Source organism: Cryptomeria japonica, chromosome 2 (genome assembly GCF_030272615.1).
Source record: "Cryptomeria japonica chromosome 2, Sugi_1.0, whole genome shotgun sequence".
NCBI classification, from domain to species: domain Eukaryota; kingdom Viridiplantae; phylum Streptophyta; class Pinopsida; order Cupressales; family Cupressaceae; genus Cryptomeria; species Cryptomeria japonica.
The window spans coordinates 571,242,033-571,262,050 of record NC_081406.1 but is presented as its reverse complement, the minus strand read 5'-3'; the positions used below and the strand labels follow the sequence as shown (position 1 = coordinate 571,262,050).

Here is a 20,018-nt window from a genome sequence, read left to right as displayed (position 1 = left end):
GACAACTCCTGTTATATTAACTTGAAATCAGAAAAATCATTACATAGGTGCCCTTTCAGTGAAGGGAGTAGATCATGATGCATATGACCTCAATGACCTCTTGTAACCTTTCGATTTGAGCATGTGTGAACAAATATTCATTGAAGTTTACAAAGTATGCATAGTTTTGAATGTTGTTCCTTGGTAAACCTTCTATCATTAATGTTATTGCTTGCTTCATGTCCTTTTTTTTCCTCACACTAGGGATGCATATTGCATCATTGACTAAGCCATTTTTGGGTACTTTAGATAAGTTGCGGAGGGCCATAGTTGCCCCAGGCTGTACGTTGTTGCAATCCATTTTTCAGTTGCTCTTTGTCCTCCCTTGAAGGTCCCAATTGTCCTTACAATGTTGTAGAGGAACCCCACTAAAATGTTTGCGTTATGGGTATGATCTACTTCAAGGTGGTTTTCTCCTATTATCCTGTGGCCAATATCTTCCTCCAACTCAGTTTTCAACACAAATACTTCCTTAAGCTGTTCCATGGTGGTTCCTTGTTTGCAATTGTAGGGGCAGTCCTTGATTGGTAGGAATTCCTTTGTTGGGTTGGAGCTGCTTGCCATTGTTTTTGTAGATAAACAATTCTTGCTTTGTTGTTGTCTTTCATTGTTTCTTCTATGGCCATCGATGTATATAACAAGTTCATGGGGATTAGGGAATATTGGTTGGATATGTCACACAAATCTATGATTGTCCTTGGCTCCAGTAATATATCCTTGAGGAGGAACCTCAATCTTTGTGTTTGTACCTCAAATCTTTGTCAAATTTGTCTTCACGTGAGATTTCAGTGGGTTGAGCCAAGTGTGGCAGATGTTTCGTTCTAAAACCCGAAACTGCAATGGACAAACTAGTTCCTCCTCTCTGTGTTTCCTTGGCCCTCGAAATGTTTGGTAAGATTGTGAATACCTGTCTTATTTACTTTTTACTTTTTAAGTTTAACTGTTAATTTTAGAAAATTTTCAAACTTGTAAACTTACAAATTTCTAAACTATAAAAATAATAAAATAATAAAGTAATTAAATAATAAAATGGAATATTTAATAAAATTTAAAATATTTAAATAACAAACTATTAAGATATAAACTTATAATAAAAAAACTTATAAAAATAAACAAATTTAATTTCAATTGATAATATTCACACGTTTTTTAATTTAAATTGAATTTTGTTGAATTTAAAATTTATATTTGTTTAGTGTTTTTAATTTTTTGGGTCTAGTAGTCAAGTGGGGTCAAGGGTTTTGGTGGAACAACCACCTTAATATGTAAACTTATAAACCATAAAAATATATAAGTACTTAATATTAAAATAGAATATTCTAAGTTGCCGGTTCAGGTTCGGGTTCGAAGAACCAGTTCGCCGGTTACGGGAAAATTTCGAAATGGGGTTTGGGTTAGTTATTGAAGAAGAAGAAGAAGAAGAAGAAGAAGAAGAAGAAGAAGAATGAGCAGTCAAGAAAGCGAGCTCAGGAAATTGAATATTTTTGTTGCTTTTCACAAGCGAAGGATTGTAAATCAGAATGAGCTAATGCATGGGTATTTTTCTGTTGTGATTGAGCATTGCTCTAGTACATTGTATAAGGTTAACAAGTAAGAGTTCAGAACTCAATTGTTTGCTGCTCTGTCTTATCTTGCTTCAGACATAATTTTTTTGAATAAATCTATCAATTGTCTATTGTTTTTCTTAATAATTTTAAGCCTTAAACCTGCATGATAACTTGCAAAACAATCACACAAATCCTGCTTGTCTGAACTGATTGCTATAAATTTTATAAAATTTTGCAAAAACAATGTGTGTCTAGGTTCGCCCTGGACGAACCAGCTTGCTTGGGTACGAACCTTGACCAAACCCAAAGGTGAACTGGACCAGGACCCGAACCAGGGGCCTGAATTGGCAAACCAAACATCCTAGAGAATATTGAATAAAATCAAAATAGAAAAATTCAAATTGAAACTTTTAAAATTTAAAATTGCTAATAACATTGTTCCATGGGGACCCCCGCCCTCGAAATCTTGGGGATTCAATGCTTGAGACGTGGGGTGGTGGGTGGGTGTGGGACCTCTAGCCACCATCTCACCACCTCTATTGGGATGCTATCGAGATGTCTCGAGGACTCCCAAGAGTCTATCAACTGTCTCGGAGATGCCTAAGAGTTTATCATGCCCCTCGAGTTACAAACTCCAACTGAAAACAATAAAAGGTTTTAAAATTGTGAAAATGACCATCGTAATGAAGGTTTATGAGGTTTTGGAGGTCTTATTTCTAGGATGAAGGTGACTACGAAAAGTGATTTGCTATGAGTAGGGCAAGGAAGGAAGTGATATGGTAACAAAGGGGGAATGCCTCCTTATCTATGGTTGCCAGTTCAAGTACTGCTATATTGCTGCCTTAGGCTAATTGTTAAACTAATAGAGGAGGTGGACCCTAGGCATATTGTTGACCTGAGTATGATGGAAGAGATGAGGCTTGGTTGGGTGGTTTACTAGTTGCATCTATAGCATTGTAGTGAAGGGCCGAAGATAAGTGTTTTTATTTTTATTTTTAAAGGGGTAAACACTTTTGACTTGGAGCTATGAAAACTGGTGAGGTCACAATTAGGAGAACTTATCTCCAACAGAAACATAAAACAATATCATCCCAATGGGGTTTGCACCTTGACGACAAGGATAAAACAACACGAGAACTTAACCGTCACACCATGCCAATATCTGCAACTAGAAGCTAGGTTGTTAGAAAAGATGTGACATATAGATTTATTTTAGAGAATTTTTTAATTTTAGGTTGTCAAACATAAGTTTCAAGATTCTGATTTATTAGTTTTTTAAAAATTTATGTTTTACGTTTAAAATTTTTTTGTAACATCTAATTTTAATTCTTATTTTATTTTATAATATTTACTATTTTGAGAATTTAGTGGATTTATTTTTTAGGTTTTAAAAAAAAACCATATTAGTTGTTTCATAATTAATATTTCCTCGAATTTGTCAGTTGATGAATTGTTCCAATATTTTTCCTTGACAAACGCTTACATTGCATATAAACTGTCACTTAGATTATAACTGTTCAATGACTCTAAAAAGTGTATGCCTTTGGTTGCTTAGTAAACATACTTTTAAATGCACGACTGTTTGGTTATGTTTTCAGCTAGTTTGTTGTAACATGACAGCGACCTTTAGTATGAGTTTATTGGACTTCGTTGATTGTTAGACTTGATACATTACTAATTACATATATGTTTATGCCAAAAATTCTATTACAAATGTCAACCAAATACTTCCAGGTAATAAAGTTTCTTTCAATATTGAGCCTGTGGAGGAAAGTATTATGAAAAAAAACAAACATTTTCATGTGGCATTCTTCAATTGTGTACTAAATGTTAATATTTTATTAAGCTAATTTGTGAAATAATGTAAAATGGCTCATGTTGCAACCCTCTTTTATATTTCCTTAATGTAAATTAATAATCAATATTGTGGGACCATTTTTTTGAACACAGGGAAATAACCCAGAGGAGCTACCTGAACGCTTGATTGGTGCTGTGCGCATATCACATCTTAAGCTTTCGAGTGCACTGGCACCCTGGTTGGAATCCGGTGCATCATAGTCTTCAGTGAGTAACTCTTGGGCCTGTATAGATTTTTTCAACTGCTTCAAGAACTACAATTTAATGAGTTGTCAGTCTAGAGTCTTTATTTGTGGACTCTGTTTGCTGCTTGTCATCATGGCAAATTTGAAAAGGAGCATAAAGTTCCCTAAAACCAATATCCTCAAATTTAAAGTTCTCTCCAGTGGTCACCAAACTGTTAGGTTCAAGTTGGCTTTACTTTAGGTTCAAGTTGGCTTTACTTTCTTCACGCTTAAAATGTTTTCCATGAAATTCTTTCTTCCACTTATATCAGAATTTTTTTCTTTCTATTTACTTTATATGCAGTGTTGAAATTCACATGATGATGGTCATTAAACTCTATTCTCTTTCTTAGAGACATTGTATGTTTGAAACGTGCTTTGCAGGTGCAGAGTACAAATTGATGTTTAAATTTAGCACATATTTAAAAAATGCATAGGAATGGTAAGACTACTTGTTAGAGTTAACATAGTTAACTTGAATAATCAATTAATTATGTATCATAGGAAAAATATTAGAAACATTGCAGGACTTGAGGCTAGAAAGAAGCTATATTAATGACAACAACAGACCAAAGTGGGTGAATGAGACTGAATGTTACAGCTACCACAAAAAAATTTCAGGAAAAAAGATCTATAAAATTTACCCCAGCAAAGAAAGAAAATAACTACTAGAATAAAATGTCAAAGGAGTTCATCAAGAAAAGGACAACCAAACAAACTTGAGGTATAAGAAAATACCTCAGTAAGATGTCAGAAATTCAAAAATATTCCCGTGTATAAAGATACACTAGTTGTCATTAATATTTATCCCTAGGAGTATGGTTCTGTATCGGAGCAAGAGTGTACAGAGTTGTTAATCACTGGGAAGTCCTCAATATAGAATTTGAATGTTTTGTAAATGAATGGTCTAGAGTGAGAGGTGATGAAGAAGCTATCCTCAAAGGTTGTTTTAATGAACCATGAGCTCTTAGCTTCTAAGAAGCACCACTTGGATGCCTTCATTTCCACCATTGTCAAATGTATAAATGATGCTATAAAGAAAATCCAGTCTCACTCTTATCATTATGTTTAATATATTATTGCTCTGTTTGTAAAGCATAATGTATTTTAGATTGCACATTTTAATACGTGTTACAATTCCACATTGTGATCACATTGATCAAGGACTAGCTTTTAGCTTTCTTCCCTCTATTGGAAATGGTGGACACCCCTATCTTGGCCTATGGATCCTTTGTGGGCTTCAATGAATCTTCTACAATCTTGACCTCCTTTCCCAATAAAGTGACACACACCTTATCATAATCGCGGCCTTGTACCCTTTTGGAGCCTCATTAATTTTTCTCACCACTTCTTGCCAATATGGTGAGAGAACAATATTGAAAGCCAACTTATTTGCATAGGTACATCTTGCTATTTGATTGGCAATCTTTCGAGACCTGTTTTGAAATGCCATTTGGTCTCTTATTTGTAAGGGTTGTTCTTAAAGGGTGGTAAAAATAGGTGGTTCTTTGCCACAACATTAGGATTCGACAGGGGTATAAGGGACTTTGTTCCTCGAGATCTTTTTTGGGCTAAAGGAGGATTTGTTCCACAATTTTTTCGTCATTTGCTTGCTTCTGCTAATTAATACATGACATCACTTGCTTTGATAGCATAGCTACACCATTTTATCTAGGGCAAGCTTCGATGCTTTGTGTAGGGATACCATAATGTTGGAAATATTGTCATTGATGTCAAAAGTGAGAAAGAAAAGTTGTCAAAGATACAAAAAGATGAAGTTTGCTATTATCAATGTCAAAGAAAGAACAAGGAGATTGTTGAGAAGATTTGTGAGTATGAGAAAGAATATAACTAATGATATTGCAATTTATGAAAATTGGCTAAGATACACAATAGTAGAAAATGAAAAGGTATTCTTAAAGTTTTGGGAATTCCATATAAGGAAGTTTCATGTTTGGAATGATATGGTTGTATTTTAAAGATGATGTGATGTCAAATCATTAAAGATAAGACTTGGATGGACGCATTGTCAATGGAAGGAGAAAACAATATAAGGAGGATGAGAATATTTATACACAATATATTAAGTGCTCATTGCTGATTGAGTATTGATGTCCGATAATATTGAGCATTACATATATCTGGTCAAACATGATAGCGACCTCATAAAAGGAATTATTTAGTATTGTTGACTTAATGTATTAGTGAACAATCGACTAAAGACTGCATTATTGATTTCATCTATGATCGAGAGATCACCATTCATCATACACGTGGCCTGGAGTCATAGCTGTGTAAGATTCGCATAATACACATGATGCACTCATGTAATAAGGTGGGAATGCGTTGAAGACAAATAATTGCTGACTGTTGCCTCAGATTGAAGCCACGTAAGGAGAAACTAATGCAATGATGTCAAACATACTGAGCATATTCATGTATCCTAATAGTCGGCTCATGTGGTTGAACACTCGACATATAATATGGTCGCAATTCTATGTTCGAGGAACAAATGATATTGTAAGGTAGCACAAAGTAATTATTGACTTTGTTTGGAGAAGTATTAGTATTACAAAGGAACAATGAAGCATTATTGACTTCATCCATTATTGGGAAGATGATGTAATGTCCCCTTTTCCGCTCTAGTTTGTTTTGGGGACTGTTGGCCAATTCCGAGACCCGTTGGTCGGTCAGAGGCAAAATTAGGGTTTCCTATTTTCGAGGAGGATGTTTTGATGTTTTTGGTGGTTTGCATGTTGGAGTTTTACAGTTTTGATTTTGGAGTCCTTCTAGGTTTTCAGAAAACTTCACAATGATGGTACATGCATAGCAAGTAGTGGAGTTTGGAAAACTTACTATTTTTAGTAAGTGGAGGTGAGGGCAGCTTATTTCTCTGGGTTTTTCTGGGTTTTGAGAGAGCTTCGCGATGGTGTAACATGCAAATGAATTTGAATACTTTTCTGAACTTACTATTTTTAGTAAGTTGCGACGACTGCTCAAAATGTGGTTAAAATCACTTTGGAAACACTTACTATTTTTAGCAATATGCTATTTTTACTAAATGCTATTTTTGGTAGGGTTTCTGTAGCTCAGTGTAATGGCTATATCTGGCAAGGCAATTCTCTCAGTTTGATTCCCCATATTCTTGGAGCTTGTTTTGACAAGTTTAGTATTTGATTAAAAATGGTGTTTTAAATTAAATTATAACTTAAGGCAAGTTGGACGATATATTTAAGGGGGATTGCTTAAGTTTATTGATATTTGTAGTCATTTCCTTGATTATATGTTGGGCGCTCACTTTATCTATTATTTGCATTTTAATAAAGTGACTTTTCTAAGCACTTGGGCGATTTGGTGAGGGGATGAAATGAAATGCAAATTAAAGGAAATTTGAATGTCGTTGTTTAATCCCATATTGGAGGGAAAGGAAGTTCAATTTGGGGAGAAGGTTATAAATAAGTGCCTTGGCCTTCATTTGAGACTATCCAAGTTTATTTGCAACGTAGTGCTACCAAAATTTAGAGTGATTGCTTCGAGGAATGCATACCTCCTAGCTGGTTCTTGGCTTCTTGCTTGAAAGATAGCAACTAGTTGAGATTGTGAGACTGTTCTTTACACTGAAGAACAGATGGAGTTCATTGATGTAGTGACATTTGATGTTTTCTAATGTAATTTTGGGTGTTTTGTGAGTTTCCAGGTGCAGGTCGGTTGTAGAGCTGAAGTGGTTTTTTCATCATAAGTCCATGGATGAATTTTTGTGGCTTCTGGGTATTCTCTATTTATTTTCCTAGGCCCTAGGGGATTCTATATGCCAGTTTTCAGAGTTTAATTTGGAGTTGTGAATTTTATATTGCAAATCGCCCTCTTGCCAAGGCTGTACCATGCTGAGTTGTCTAGAAATGTGTGCATTAAATGTTTTGAGCGAGTTTGCAGCTGTTTGTGGGTCTTAGCCTGGTTGCCTCCTTTCCTAGAATTCATTTGCAATCAGTCTCGAGTCTTTCCGTTGAGTCTTGGTGGAGTTGTGAGCATTTTAGTGTGGTTTGAAGTCGTTTGTCTGTGTTATTCAGCTTGCTAGAAAAGTATATCAGACTTAGAATTTTGGAGTGTGGGGTAGTTGGTCTCTTGTAGTTTGTGAAGTGCATTTAACTTTATTTGCAGCTTTGGACAGCGATATCTTTGGATCAGAAAATCCATGTTATGTATTGTAAAGCTGATTAGTAGTAATAACAACTATCTTATATCTGAACTGTATCACAACACCCATTGAATAAGTGGAGGAGGCTGACTTTGCCGCCTATCTTATTTCATTGTATTGGTGCCCTCCCATTGAATAAGCGGTTGAGTGGATTGTTAATATCATTTCTAGTTCTCTTGCTGAATAAGTGGTTGAGGGATCTATTTCGTTGTTTGTAATAATTGTCCTCTTGCTGAAAAGCGGTTGAGTGATTCTTCTATAAGTTGCCATTGCCTGCTCGACAAGCGGAAGGGGTTGGCTTGCCGCCCAGCATTGTATTTTCAGTAGATTCTTGGAGCTAACAATCTCCTATTCATTGTATGCTCTCACCTTCCCACATTGGGCTCTTGGTGATCAAAAAGTGGAAGGGTTATCTTTCAGCAGTATTGTGTTTGTATTTCCTAACCTTAATGGGTGTTTGTGATGTTTGTGTTGAAAACCGATAGCTAGATCGGATTATATGAAGCAAATAAATATGAACAAATGTATCTACATTGGGCTGGGCCCAAAATTGTTTATTGTAACTTGTAGATAGGGTAGGCCCAATTTGGGCGGTAAAATCAAATATGTATTTGAGCGATCATTTATGTGATTGGGCTGGTCCCAAACTCATGTAGCTTGTGGTAAAGGCAATCAAGCAATAACGTCTTATTAGGTCAAGACCTATTTGAGCGATATACATAATATTATTATTAAATTATAAAACAAACTCATTTTACTTCAATTTGATTGCAAAAGACAAATAACATTTCCTTTTGCTGAACTTTCATTCTTGCTTGTTATTATACAATAGAGCATAAGATTGATCACAGAAGATTTCAAAGCAGTTGCATTGCTATTCTTACACACGTGCAAGAGTACATTAGCTGCCAAGAAGATCATAAAGAAGATTTTTGAAAAAGAGGTCAGTTTTTCTTTTTTTACACTTTTGTTTTACACGCAAACTAGTTGCATTGCTATTCTTACACACGAGCAAGAGTACATTAGCTGCCAAGAAGATCATAAAGAAGATTTTTGAAAAAGAGGTCAGTTTTTCTTTTTTCACAATTTTGTTTTACATGCAAACTATTTTATTTTGCTTCCAACTTGTTTTCCTTTCATTTTTTTATGAATGTATCACTATGATTAGAGTATTAAAACAATTAGCTTTTATATATATATTTTTATTTCATTCGTTTTGAATATTTTGTTAAAAAAATTTGCTTTCATTTGAATTACGATGACAGCTAATTCTACCCCTATCCACCAATGCCACTTCAAAACAAACCCAAATTCTCCTCTTTGGAAATATGTTGATATGATACAAGAAGTTCCAAGTGGTGGGGGTTAAATTTAGATTTGCACAGGGTGTGATATATTGCATTCAATCTCATATAGATGGGTGAATTATGTGAAGAGCGCACGGTTATACTGAGAGGGGGGATGCATCATTATAACAACAAATTTTACCAATTTGAACTTTTTCAACTTAATTCACAAGTATATAGCTTATCTCATTAACATATTCATTGCATACCAACATTCATATGTGATCTAACTAATATGAACACAAGTAAAACAACAAGATATATGCGTGGACACACTTACGGGAGAAAACCACGGCAAATCAATTCTTTTATATGAATATCTTCTTTTACAATGTTCGTAGGCACCAACCTACTAGAGGCACCAACCCCTAAGTTTGTTTGTGAGCACCAACCCATTGGAAGCACCAACTCCCAAATCTAATTTTGTGAGCACCAACCCACAGGAAGCACCAACTCCCAAATCTGAATTTTTGTGAGCACCAACCCATTGGAAGCACCAACTCCCAAATCTGAATTTTGTTTCCACCTTCTGAATGTTGCTACTACAACAGATGATGGACAATTCCATCTCTTTAACACATATTCTTTCGTTCACAAATATGTTTATAACATTTCTCCATACATTTCCTTCTAATCTGCATATAACTCTCTTCAAATCTGTATATATAAACTTATATATCTGCTGCCATACACTCAGAAATCTGTCTTTAATGATCTTCTATTCATTCTCTACAAGTCTGCTGATATACTATATGCCTTTATACACACAACACTTAAACACTCACTTCTCAAATCTGCTTTTAAACTGATCATAAATCTGTATTTATATAGTCACATACTTTCTTTCTCAAATTTGCTATTGGTGTATAAACTTGATTGTTCTTTTATTCACAGCATACTTTTCTGTATGATATTATACTTGGAAATTTTATCCCACATCCATTGCTGTTCTCTTTTTGTTCAAGAACTTGGATGTGTACTCGAATATGCACTTGTCCGTCATACACTACTCTCTTCTCTTCCATTATCATTATGTCTCTTTATACCTATGCACATATATGTCAAAGGATGTGCCTCTTTAGAGAACAATAGACACGTCTCTATAACTACACATCTTATGGATAGATTTATTTTATTTGTTTTACAAAACATTTCTTTAATCATAACTTTTGACTTGTTTTTCTTATTAACTAGTCTATTATTATTCTTTACAAAACGTTGTCAATCCCATAGGTATTTACCACTGATTTGATATAATCATTTCCTAATACAAGTCGTACTTCGTACCTTGGCCTGGGCATGATTATTATCACCGTCTCTCATGAATTCGTTGCCTTGACTATTCACATTTTTCTTTAATATATTACAATGAAATGCTGATGTCTCAAACTCAGAGCAACACCCTTACATCTCCAGCAAACACAAAAAGATGTGGTGGACAATATACCAAGGCTCCACATCACCCTTTACATCATATGATTACCTTATCTCTGGTGTTCGATTCTTCAATTGAATAATATCAAGATATTAGATAAACAAATCTAAGCCTTATATGATTATAAAATTGAGGGATTGCAACATATGCTGCATCAGAATCAAAGCATTCTGCTAAAAGATTTTAATTATCGATCAATGGGAATACCAATCAAAGAAACTGAAGTTGAGTCATTGCATTTGTATTTTTATTTACACTTAATTTTGAACATTGCTAACTTCGATAAATACCGCCTTTAATAATCACTCCATGGATCAATTTTCTTTAGAGCTGATCAATTTCATCATAATCGTTAATTCTGTCTCTCTAGATATTATTAACATGCTTCTGCCTTATAAAGCCGACTGTATACAAGTCTCCTTTGCGACCATTTAATGAATTCAAATAGATTGTCATCTGAAATATCCCCTTTTTTTTCAATTTTTTCAGTTTTCAAACTGCTAGTTTTACTAATCAGATATAACAAAATTCAATGTAAACTGAAAATGTAATGAAAACACAATGCTCATAAACAAACTAACTAAATGACCATTATAGAAGTATGGCAATATTACTTTAATACTCTCCCTTAATGGTCATTCTACTAACTACACCAAGTTGCCCCCTAAATTTTACAATCTTGTTCGGGCTCAGAGACTCGGTTAGAATGTCTGCAATTTGATCCTCAGTTGGAACATATTGCAAGATCACAATTCCATCTTCAACAATTTGTCGGATGAAATGACAATGAAGCTCTACATGTTTTGTTCGCTCATGGAAGGCTGGATTCTTGGCTAGCTTTAGCACCCCTTGATTGTCACAAAACAAGGGTGAAGGTCCTGCTTGAGACATTTTCATGTCAAAAAGCATCCTTCATAGCCATACTACCTCACATGTTGCTTTAATAGTTTTCTGATGCTCCGCTTTTGTTGAGCAAAGAGCTAACGCTTACTGCTTCTTACTGGTCCATGTGATTGTACCCGTACCAAGATTGAAAAGATGTCCAAAAGTAGACTTTTTGTCATCAACGAAACTTGCCCAGTCTGAGTCTTTAAAACCAATCAGCCAAGGATCTTTGCTTCTATTGTACAGATTGCCAAAAGTCAGGTGTCCCTTTCACATATCTCAGTACTCACTTCACTAAAACCCAATGTTCTTCTTTAAGGGCAGTCATGAAACAAGATATGGAGCTCATAGCATAACTTAGATTAGGTGTAGTGGCTGTAAGATAGATGAGGCTGCCAACTACTTGCTTGCATGCTGAGTCATTCACCACTGATGAATCTAATTTGGCTGATAGTTTTAGCCCTTCCTTCACAGGGTTAGATGAAGGTTTGCAATCTATCAACCTGAATTTGTGTAGCAGACTCCTAGCATACTTTGACTGAGAAATGAAAATATTGACATCTGTGTGCCAAACCTCTACACTAAGACATTAATGCAGAAGAACTAAATCAGTCATATCAAACACCTGACACAAATTCAGTTTGATTGGCTTAAGCAAATGTGCCCCATTACTAGTAATGATGATATTATCCACATAGATGACAAGAAAAATGATGTCATTACCAGTGCTCTTGACTTACAAGCTGGGATCGGAAGGACTTCTCTGAAAGCCCTATGCAATTAAATATTTATCAATCTTGATGTGCCATGCCTTAGGGGCTTGCTTTAGGCCATAAAGAGCCTTTGCCAATTTGGATACTTGGTGCTCTTTGCCTGCAACCTTAAAACCTTGAGGCTGTGTCATGTATACCTCTTCCTCCAAATCACCATTGAGGAAGGCACTCTTCATGTCCATTTGATGGACTTTCCAGCCATATTGTGTTGTAATAGCTAGAACTAGCTGGATGGTGCTCATCTTTGTGGTAGGAGCAAAGTTCTCCTCATAGTCAATCCCTTTTCTACACGAGAACCCTTTAGTTGCCAACCGAGCTTTGTATTTATCAAGAGTTCCATCAGCTTTCTATTTTACTTTGTAGACCCATTTGCAGCCAATGGGTTTCTTCCTTGGTGGAAGATCTGACAAAAACCAAGTGTTCTTCTTCAAAAGACTACGATGCTCAACTTCCATAGCTTCTTCTCATTCAGGTTTACCTTTTGCCTTTGAATAATCCAATGGCTCATAAACACTCTGAATGCTAGCCATAACAAAAAAATGGATTGTACTCTTCTTGCTCCTCCATTTGGATGATCTACTTTCAACAAGCTCATTATCCTGAACATCAACGATGAGCTTTTTCCACCACTTAGGCCGAAGGGTAGAAGCATCTTCTTCCAAATTAGGAGGATTATGATGACTTGGGCTGCCTGGAATGAAATCATTTGGATACTGATCAAGGTTATCTCGAGGGAAATTTATTGGTATAGGACTGTGTCTAGGAGATTCCACAAGTTTAGAATCATCAGAATACCTCCCTTCAAGTGGAGCTAATGAAAGCCTAACATCCAAATCTTTAACTTGTTGAGGTTGATCTTCAAGATGTTGGATGGGAGAAGAGAGCTGAAAGAGCCCACCTTCTTCATCAAAGACACCATCTCTACAAAATGTGGGACAATCAATGTCCACATAAATCAGCCGATAGGCTTTATGATTGTCACTAGATAGGCTTTATGATTGTCACTATAGCTTGTAACCATCAACTTCTGAGTTTTGGTATCCAATTTGGTCCTCTTTGCATTTTGGAATCCAAACATATGCTGTTGAACCAAAAACCTTGAGGTGGCTGATTTTTGGTTTCCTCCCAAACCATGCTTCTTTGGGGGTCATCTTCTTGATGACTTGTGTGGGGGACAAATTGAAAAGGTAGACTGTAGTTTACACTTCCTCAGCCCAAAATTTTTTAGGAGCATATTTGTTGTCCAACATGCAACGAGCATTTCTGTAATGGTATAGTCACTTTGCTCAACAACACCTTTTTGCTGAGGGGTATATGGTGTGGTAAGTTGACACTTACCGTGTTTAGCACAAAAGTTGGTGAATTAGTTGGTATATTATTCACTCCCATCATTTGATCTAAGAGTTATGATTTGATGTCTTTAGTCTTTTCCAACTAATGCTTTAAACTTTTGGAATTCATTAAACACATCTGATTTTGCCTTCTAGAAATAAACACCCACATTTTCCTATTGAAGCCATCAACAAACAAGTGAAAATAAACATATGCATGAAATAGTTGTACGATCTTGGATGCTCTCCAAGCTTGTCCATCTAAGAATGGAGTTTTGATGTTGCTTCCCTACTTAGCTTTGCATACAGCGTGTGTCGGTTCTTGAATCTCAGGTATTACCTTATACGAGATTCACCTAAGCCAACTGAGAGAGGTATGATGGGTTTGTGGCCATTACATGCTCCTGAGATTCTCCTTCATTAACTAGCCTATACAATCCATGATCTTTGAGGCCAACTACAATTGTCTTCGTGGACTCCTTATCAACAATGTGGCACTTGTGTGCACTGAAGATGACATGCAACTTTGGACAATGTAGCATAACCTAACTTACAAAGGGCAGATTGAGCTCCATGCTCGGAACATAGTATACATTTAGAAATATGAGATTTCTCCAACCAGATGTAATTTGAATGTTACCCTTGCTAACAATTGTATGCTCTTCACCTCTACCAAAGATCAGTGAAACAGAGCAAGCCTTGTACTTTGTGAACCAATCTCTCTTGTGTAAAATGCTGAGAAGCTCCAAAATCAATGTACCACATAGACGATTTGACGTGGTTTGCTGGTCCTTTGTCCATAAATGCATAAAAGGTAGACTCCTTCTGCTCAGTATGCTTTGCAACATGGGCCTTCTGTTGAGACTCTCCCTAGTTGGGTTTTTCATTAGCCAACCGTTTCTTGTAATGTTTCTTCATATGACCAAGCTTACCACAATAATGACATGCGATAGCCTTCGTGGAACTCTCCTCAGATTTGCCTTGCGCTTTTTGTTGAAAGGACTTGCTTTTGCCTTTGCCTTTGTCTTTGGTTGTAAATGCTAGTTCTACAATGGTTGCAAGAACTTGTTATGTCAGATTGCTACTCTCAAATTGTTGTTTCCACCTATCCCGTTGCAAGAACTTGTTGCATTGGTCATCAAACTTCAGGTCAACATTAGTGGAGGTAATATTGAGAGTTTCAATGAAGTGCTTATAGGATTGTGGTAAACTTTTTAGTGTAATGACCACCATAGCCTTTAATTCCATCTTGTGATCAATGGCCTCTAGTTGATCACGAATGTGTTTGATTTTTGTGAGATGATCCTGCAAAGACATCTTATCGTCCATCATAATTGAAAAGAACATATTCTTTAGGAAAAATGGTCTACCATTGTCTGATGTCTTGTGTAGATCCTTCTAGTGTGTTCAGATTTGTGTAGCAGTCTTGCTAGATGGAACTTTTGGAAGCATTTCGTTGGTGATTGATAACTTGATGAGCATGACAACTTGATTTTGGTCATCGAACTTGTCTTGGTCATTGCTTGTCACGATGGAATGAGTAGTACTACCCGAAACAATTTGATCTAGGCATCGATACTTGAAAATTGTGAGCATGGGTTGTTTCCACTTGTTGTAATTCTTGTTGTTGAAGTATTGGTTGCCTTCCATCATGATGTTGCTCAATGACTCCATCCCTCCCATTTTCTAATGACATGAAAAAGGAGGTTAGTTGTAGCAAGGAACTTTGATTTTTAAACAAGTCTAATTTTTGTGGTTAAAATCAATCAAACCCTTCGGCAAGTAGCTTACACAAATCCCAAGGCACTGCTTAGAATTGGAAAACACTTGATTTGTCAAAAATTAGTGTAAAAAGATTGTAAACAATAGAAACCCTTGTTGTGCAAGAATCCACAATTTTTAATAAAAATCGTAAAAGAAATTAGAAACCCTTGTTGTATGCATAGATCATTGCCATGATTTTGCTAGAAACCCTTATGCAGAGATAATATCCATGAAAAAACGTAGAAACCAGGTGCAGAAAAAAAACTTTAGATCACAATTTTTATTCTTACATAGGTGCTATTTGTAGAAACCGTTGTGCTTGTAGCTGTGTGGGGACAGGTGTGCGGCTAGAACTCAGACTCATCATTGCAAAACGTTCATGTGAGAAAAACCAGTTGAATGAAACCCGTTGACTTAAAAATGACTCGATTTGCAGAGAATCGACACGACTTGCAAAGAACAGCTCAAATACAACCATTGTCTCCAAATTTTTTTTGACCCAACCTTCTCAAAAACAAATTGCGATTTCACCCTAAATAAACCCGTGAATTTTTAATATTGACAAATTTCCATGATTTTGATACAAAAAACCTCCGTATTGCACCCACAATTTTTTTATGAAAAAATCGATTCAAAAAAACTGTTAAAAAAATAATGTTTCAAGTACACCTATGTATTTTATTGATAAATTTTTTTTTCAAAAGTTTTTATGGCTCTAATACCTTGAAATGGTAAATCGATATATTACAAAGGAGATAACTCCTTAAATAGAGATTACAAGCAGAGTTTCTGAAGTAGTTACAAAAGATGAAAAAGGAAATTACCCAAGCAAACTAACTAAATGATCATTATAGAAATATGACAATATTGCTTTAATACTCAAGACTTGATCAAAAAATTAGAATACAAATTCCATCTATACAATATCATAATGCAAGATCAAGCAATATTTCAAAAGGAGAAAAAAGACAACCCAATAGAAATTCGTAGCAAAGCTTATGTAAGCTAACTCTCCCCTCTTTTGATGGTATAGGGAAGATCACTAAATGGCCATGGGTTCAAAAAATAGATACCTATCTTTCGCTTACCCCCATGATAGAGGATGAAGCCACTAAATTTGCCATCCTTCATTTAGAGGGTACACCACATGAATGGTGGCATCATGGGCTAATCACGCTAGAGCATCATAAAATCATGACATACATTGACTTCACACAAAGGCTGATAGAAAAATTTGATATGAAAGACTTGGATATACAGTCTAGGGAGTTGACATGACTAAGGCAACAAGGTAAAGTAGAAGAAAAGGTAGCAAAATTTATAAGGATCTTAGTCATGGTGCCAGATATTATAGAAAAAGAGACAAGTTTTTTTCTATTGAAGGGCTTTCAAAGTCACTTCGAGGGTTGGTTAGAGCTTTTCAGCCATCATCTCTAGAGGGCGCTATTCAAAGGGCCTTAAAATTGGAAGACACCACCTCTAAGAACAAGATGTATTCCAAGAGTGTACCATCAGGGTTGCATAGGCAATCATTTCACAAGTATTTTTCGCAACCTCGTTAATCTAACAAGTTGGAAGGATCCAAGAATGAGCTTTGGAGGACAAAATTATGCTTTTCTTGTATAGAGTTATGGAGCTAGGGTGTAAATGCTCAAGAAAAGGACATGTTCCTTACTTTGAGGTAGTCATTGAGAAGGGTTTAGAGGCAAAAGTGTTCGAGCCTAAGGGTGGTTTGAAGGAGGTTGAGCATGAGGATCAAGAAGTACAGAAGCCTTTTGGAGGTACACTTGTTATTCTTTCAAGAGCACCTAAATATCACCTCTTCCGTGTGTGAGGATTTCTTTAGGGACATATGGTAACAATTTTGATTGATAGTTGGGCTACCCATAATTTCAGGGATGAGGGGTTTTGACTAGGTTAAAATTGAAGACAAATAACTTTGAGGGATAATGTGGTTGTGGCCAATGGATTTAGTCTTCCATATACACTAAGGATACAACAACTTGACATCACATTGGGTAGGCACAAGGTTCGTGTTGACTTTTATATGGTAGGATTAGTGAGATAGATATAGTTTCAGGGGTACAATGGTTGCACTCATAGCAGCAAAAATCTTTTGGGGAAAAAAATGGCAAATTAAAAGTATATGATTTTTTGAAAAAAATCGGGATTCAAATGGGAAAAAATTGGTGCGAATAAATCAGATTTTGAATTTAAAAAAAAAAAATGTTGAAAAAGAGACTAAAACTACTTGTATTTGAAATCTAAAGGCATTTCAATAGAATAGAGATATAGAGAGAAAATAAAATAGAGATGTTACCCCTTTAATTATATAAAATCAAGAATTAAGCCCATGAATTTTTCAAATGAAAAGTTCGTCTAAAATAGTAGAATGTAGTATAGCATACAAGCTTTCGTAGTAAATGATTCTTTGGTAAGTTCTGTATAAGTTGATAAAGTTATTGCTAAGTTGACAATGAATCATTTCACTAAACGATATGTGAGTAAACCTTCTATTCTTCTTGTATGATGTGAGTGGGTGGTAAAATGCTACTAACAACACTGCATTCCAAATTATTATTAATATCAGAAGAATGTTTAATCATAGCGACTACACTATCATAACAAACTCTAAAACCTTCATAAACTTAGTAAGACCTCAAAACAACTACAATAAACATGTTAGCATCATAGAAGGAAAAAAAGAAAAAAAGCATTTTATCAGTAAAAAAATTTCGAGTAGGAAATTCAAAAAATATATCATCCAAAAAAAAATCTAATCAATTGATAAAAGAGAAACCATTTCTCATAACAAGTAGAGTCAAATGGGCATGAATTATGCATTTTCAAAGATTCAAGATACAAACCAAGTCACATCAAAAGCTTTGTTGTTAAACCAAACTTGGAAATTTTGTCAAAGTACTGATTCATATAAAATAGAAGTAGAATATAGACACCAAAAACATTTTAGGATAGATATGCATAATATCAAAATAAGCATAGAAAATCACAATGACCAAGATTTCGATGTTAGAAAACTTGGACATCTTGGTGCAAGATTAGGTTATGTATAAACATCAGGAAGATATTTGTATGTAGCCAAGGGTTTTTGTATTACAACTTGAGAGAAGGATAAGACAAAAATGATTTACACATAACATTACCTCTTCACTCCTAGTAATGAGACTATGTAAAATAATGAAACTATAGCATTGCTATACTCATTATTGAGCAAAACAATAACATGACAAAGAGACTAAATTATCATTGAATTTCAAGCCATTTAGCCAAGAATACAAATTATTTCTTTCCAAAGAATTGATTTACAAGATTTCCACTGTAGAAAAAGATGGACCATCAAATGTTGGTTGGACCAAATAACCAACCAATCTTCACAATAACAATTTAGTTGCACTAAAAATCAAGATAAGTAGTAGACACAAAATCAAGGTATGATAAAGTAGACATAAAATATGAAGTAGACACAATGGGCTAAAATATAACCTAAAAAATATAGACCATTCACGATTATAATAGTAATTTGAATCAAAAGATCCTTGTGATGTGCACATCAAAAGTTTTATTTAATGTGATCTTCCCACTTGGGGATTGGATTATTTGGCGTTCAAGTCTTGCAAACAAACGTTAGTATACAAACAATATGAAAGATAATTAAACATATATATTTATTTGTGCAATTATACAAGAAAGAATGCTATACATTATTCTACATATTTAACAAATAATGTTAACTGATTTATTGTATCTATAAAAAAAGATACAATACTCAGTTGGACCTTACTTGGATTGACCCAACCCTCTATTGAGAAATATTTCTCAGTTAGGAGCAACCCAGGATGTCATCCTCGTAAGGTCTCTATTTGGGATCTCTATTAATGAGTGAAATCATTAATGTTCTCAAAGCTTGGCAGAGATCCCACCCCTGCTCAAGCTTCTCTATCTCTAACATATGCATATGGTTAACCTCTACAATATAATATATATTGTCTCTAAGAGATTCCCTATGAATCTCTCTCTAGATTCCTCTTGGAATCTTGGCATTCAATTATGCCCTCTGGTCTCTATGGCTCCTTTAAAAGGAGCAATCATCGTAGACATTATTAGGGACTTAAATATAATTCTGCTCTGAAATGCCTCAATGATCCCTAGCTCTGTAAATTGCCTCTGAAGCAATCTCTATTTCCTCTGTTTTAATTCTGAGTGTATCTCTACAATCTTATGGTAATTGTTATTTAACATCACTAATATATCACTATTATATTATAATCCTGAGTGTATCTCTGTCTCTAGAAGTGTCATTACAATTATGAGTGCATCTCTATTATGCTAATTCTGAATGTATCTTTGCAACATTGATTCTAAATGCATCTCTGATATATTAATTTAGAATGTATCTTTGTTCTTTACCGGCTATTCTGCTTTAATTTATCTTGCGGTATGATTCGAATTCCACGACATTATTCATGAAGTATTTCCTACGGTTTAGGGCAAACCACTTATCATTCACTTGTTGGTGGTGTATCTTGGATATGCTGGGTACGCTCTACTCCTTCCACGGTTTTTGCTTCCTACATGGCTATCCCTGTTAGCACTATCCGCCC

The 20,018-nt window shown here is 35.2% G+C and overlaps 1 protein-coding gene across 19 annotated transcripts in view; it reads left to right on the top strand.

Annotated features, from left to right (window-relative positions):
• The window catches only part of LOC131043555 (protein ENHANCED DISEASE RESISTANCE 2), a 138,214-nt gene that overhangs the window by 57,225 nt on the left and 60,971 nt on the right, over positions 1 to 20,018 (top strand). For all 19 annotated transcript variants that reach the window (XR_009105547.2, XR_009105553.2, XR_009105552.2 and 16 more), the window contains one exon: positions 3,537 to 3,650. Coding sequence is in view for 3 of the 19 variants with exons in the window: in XM_057976773.2 (XP_057832756.2) it covers positions 3,537 to 3,644 (108 nt within the window). In the remaining 16 variants the exon portion in view is untranslated. The remainder of the gene's footprint in view (positions 1 to 3,536; positions 3,651 to 20,018) is intronic.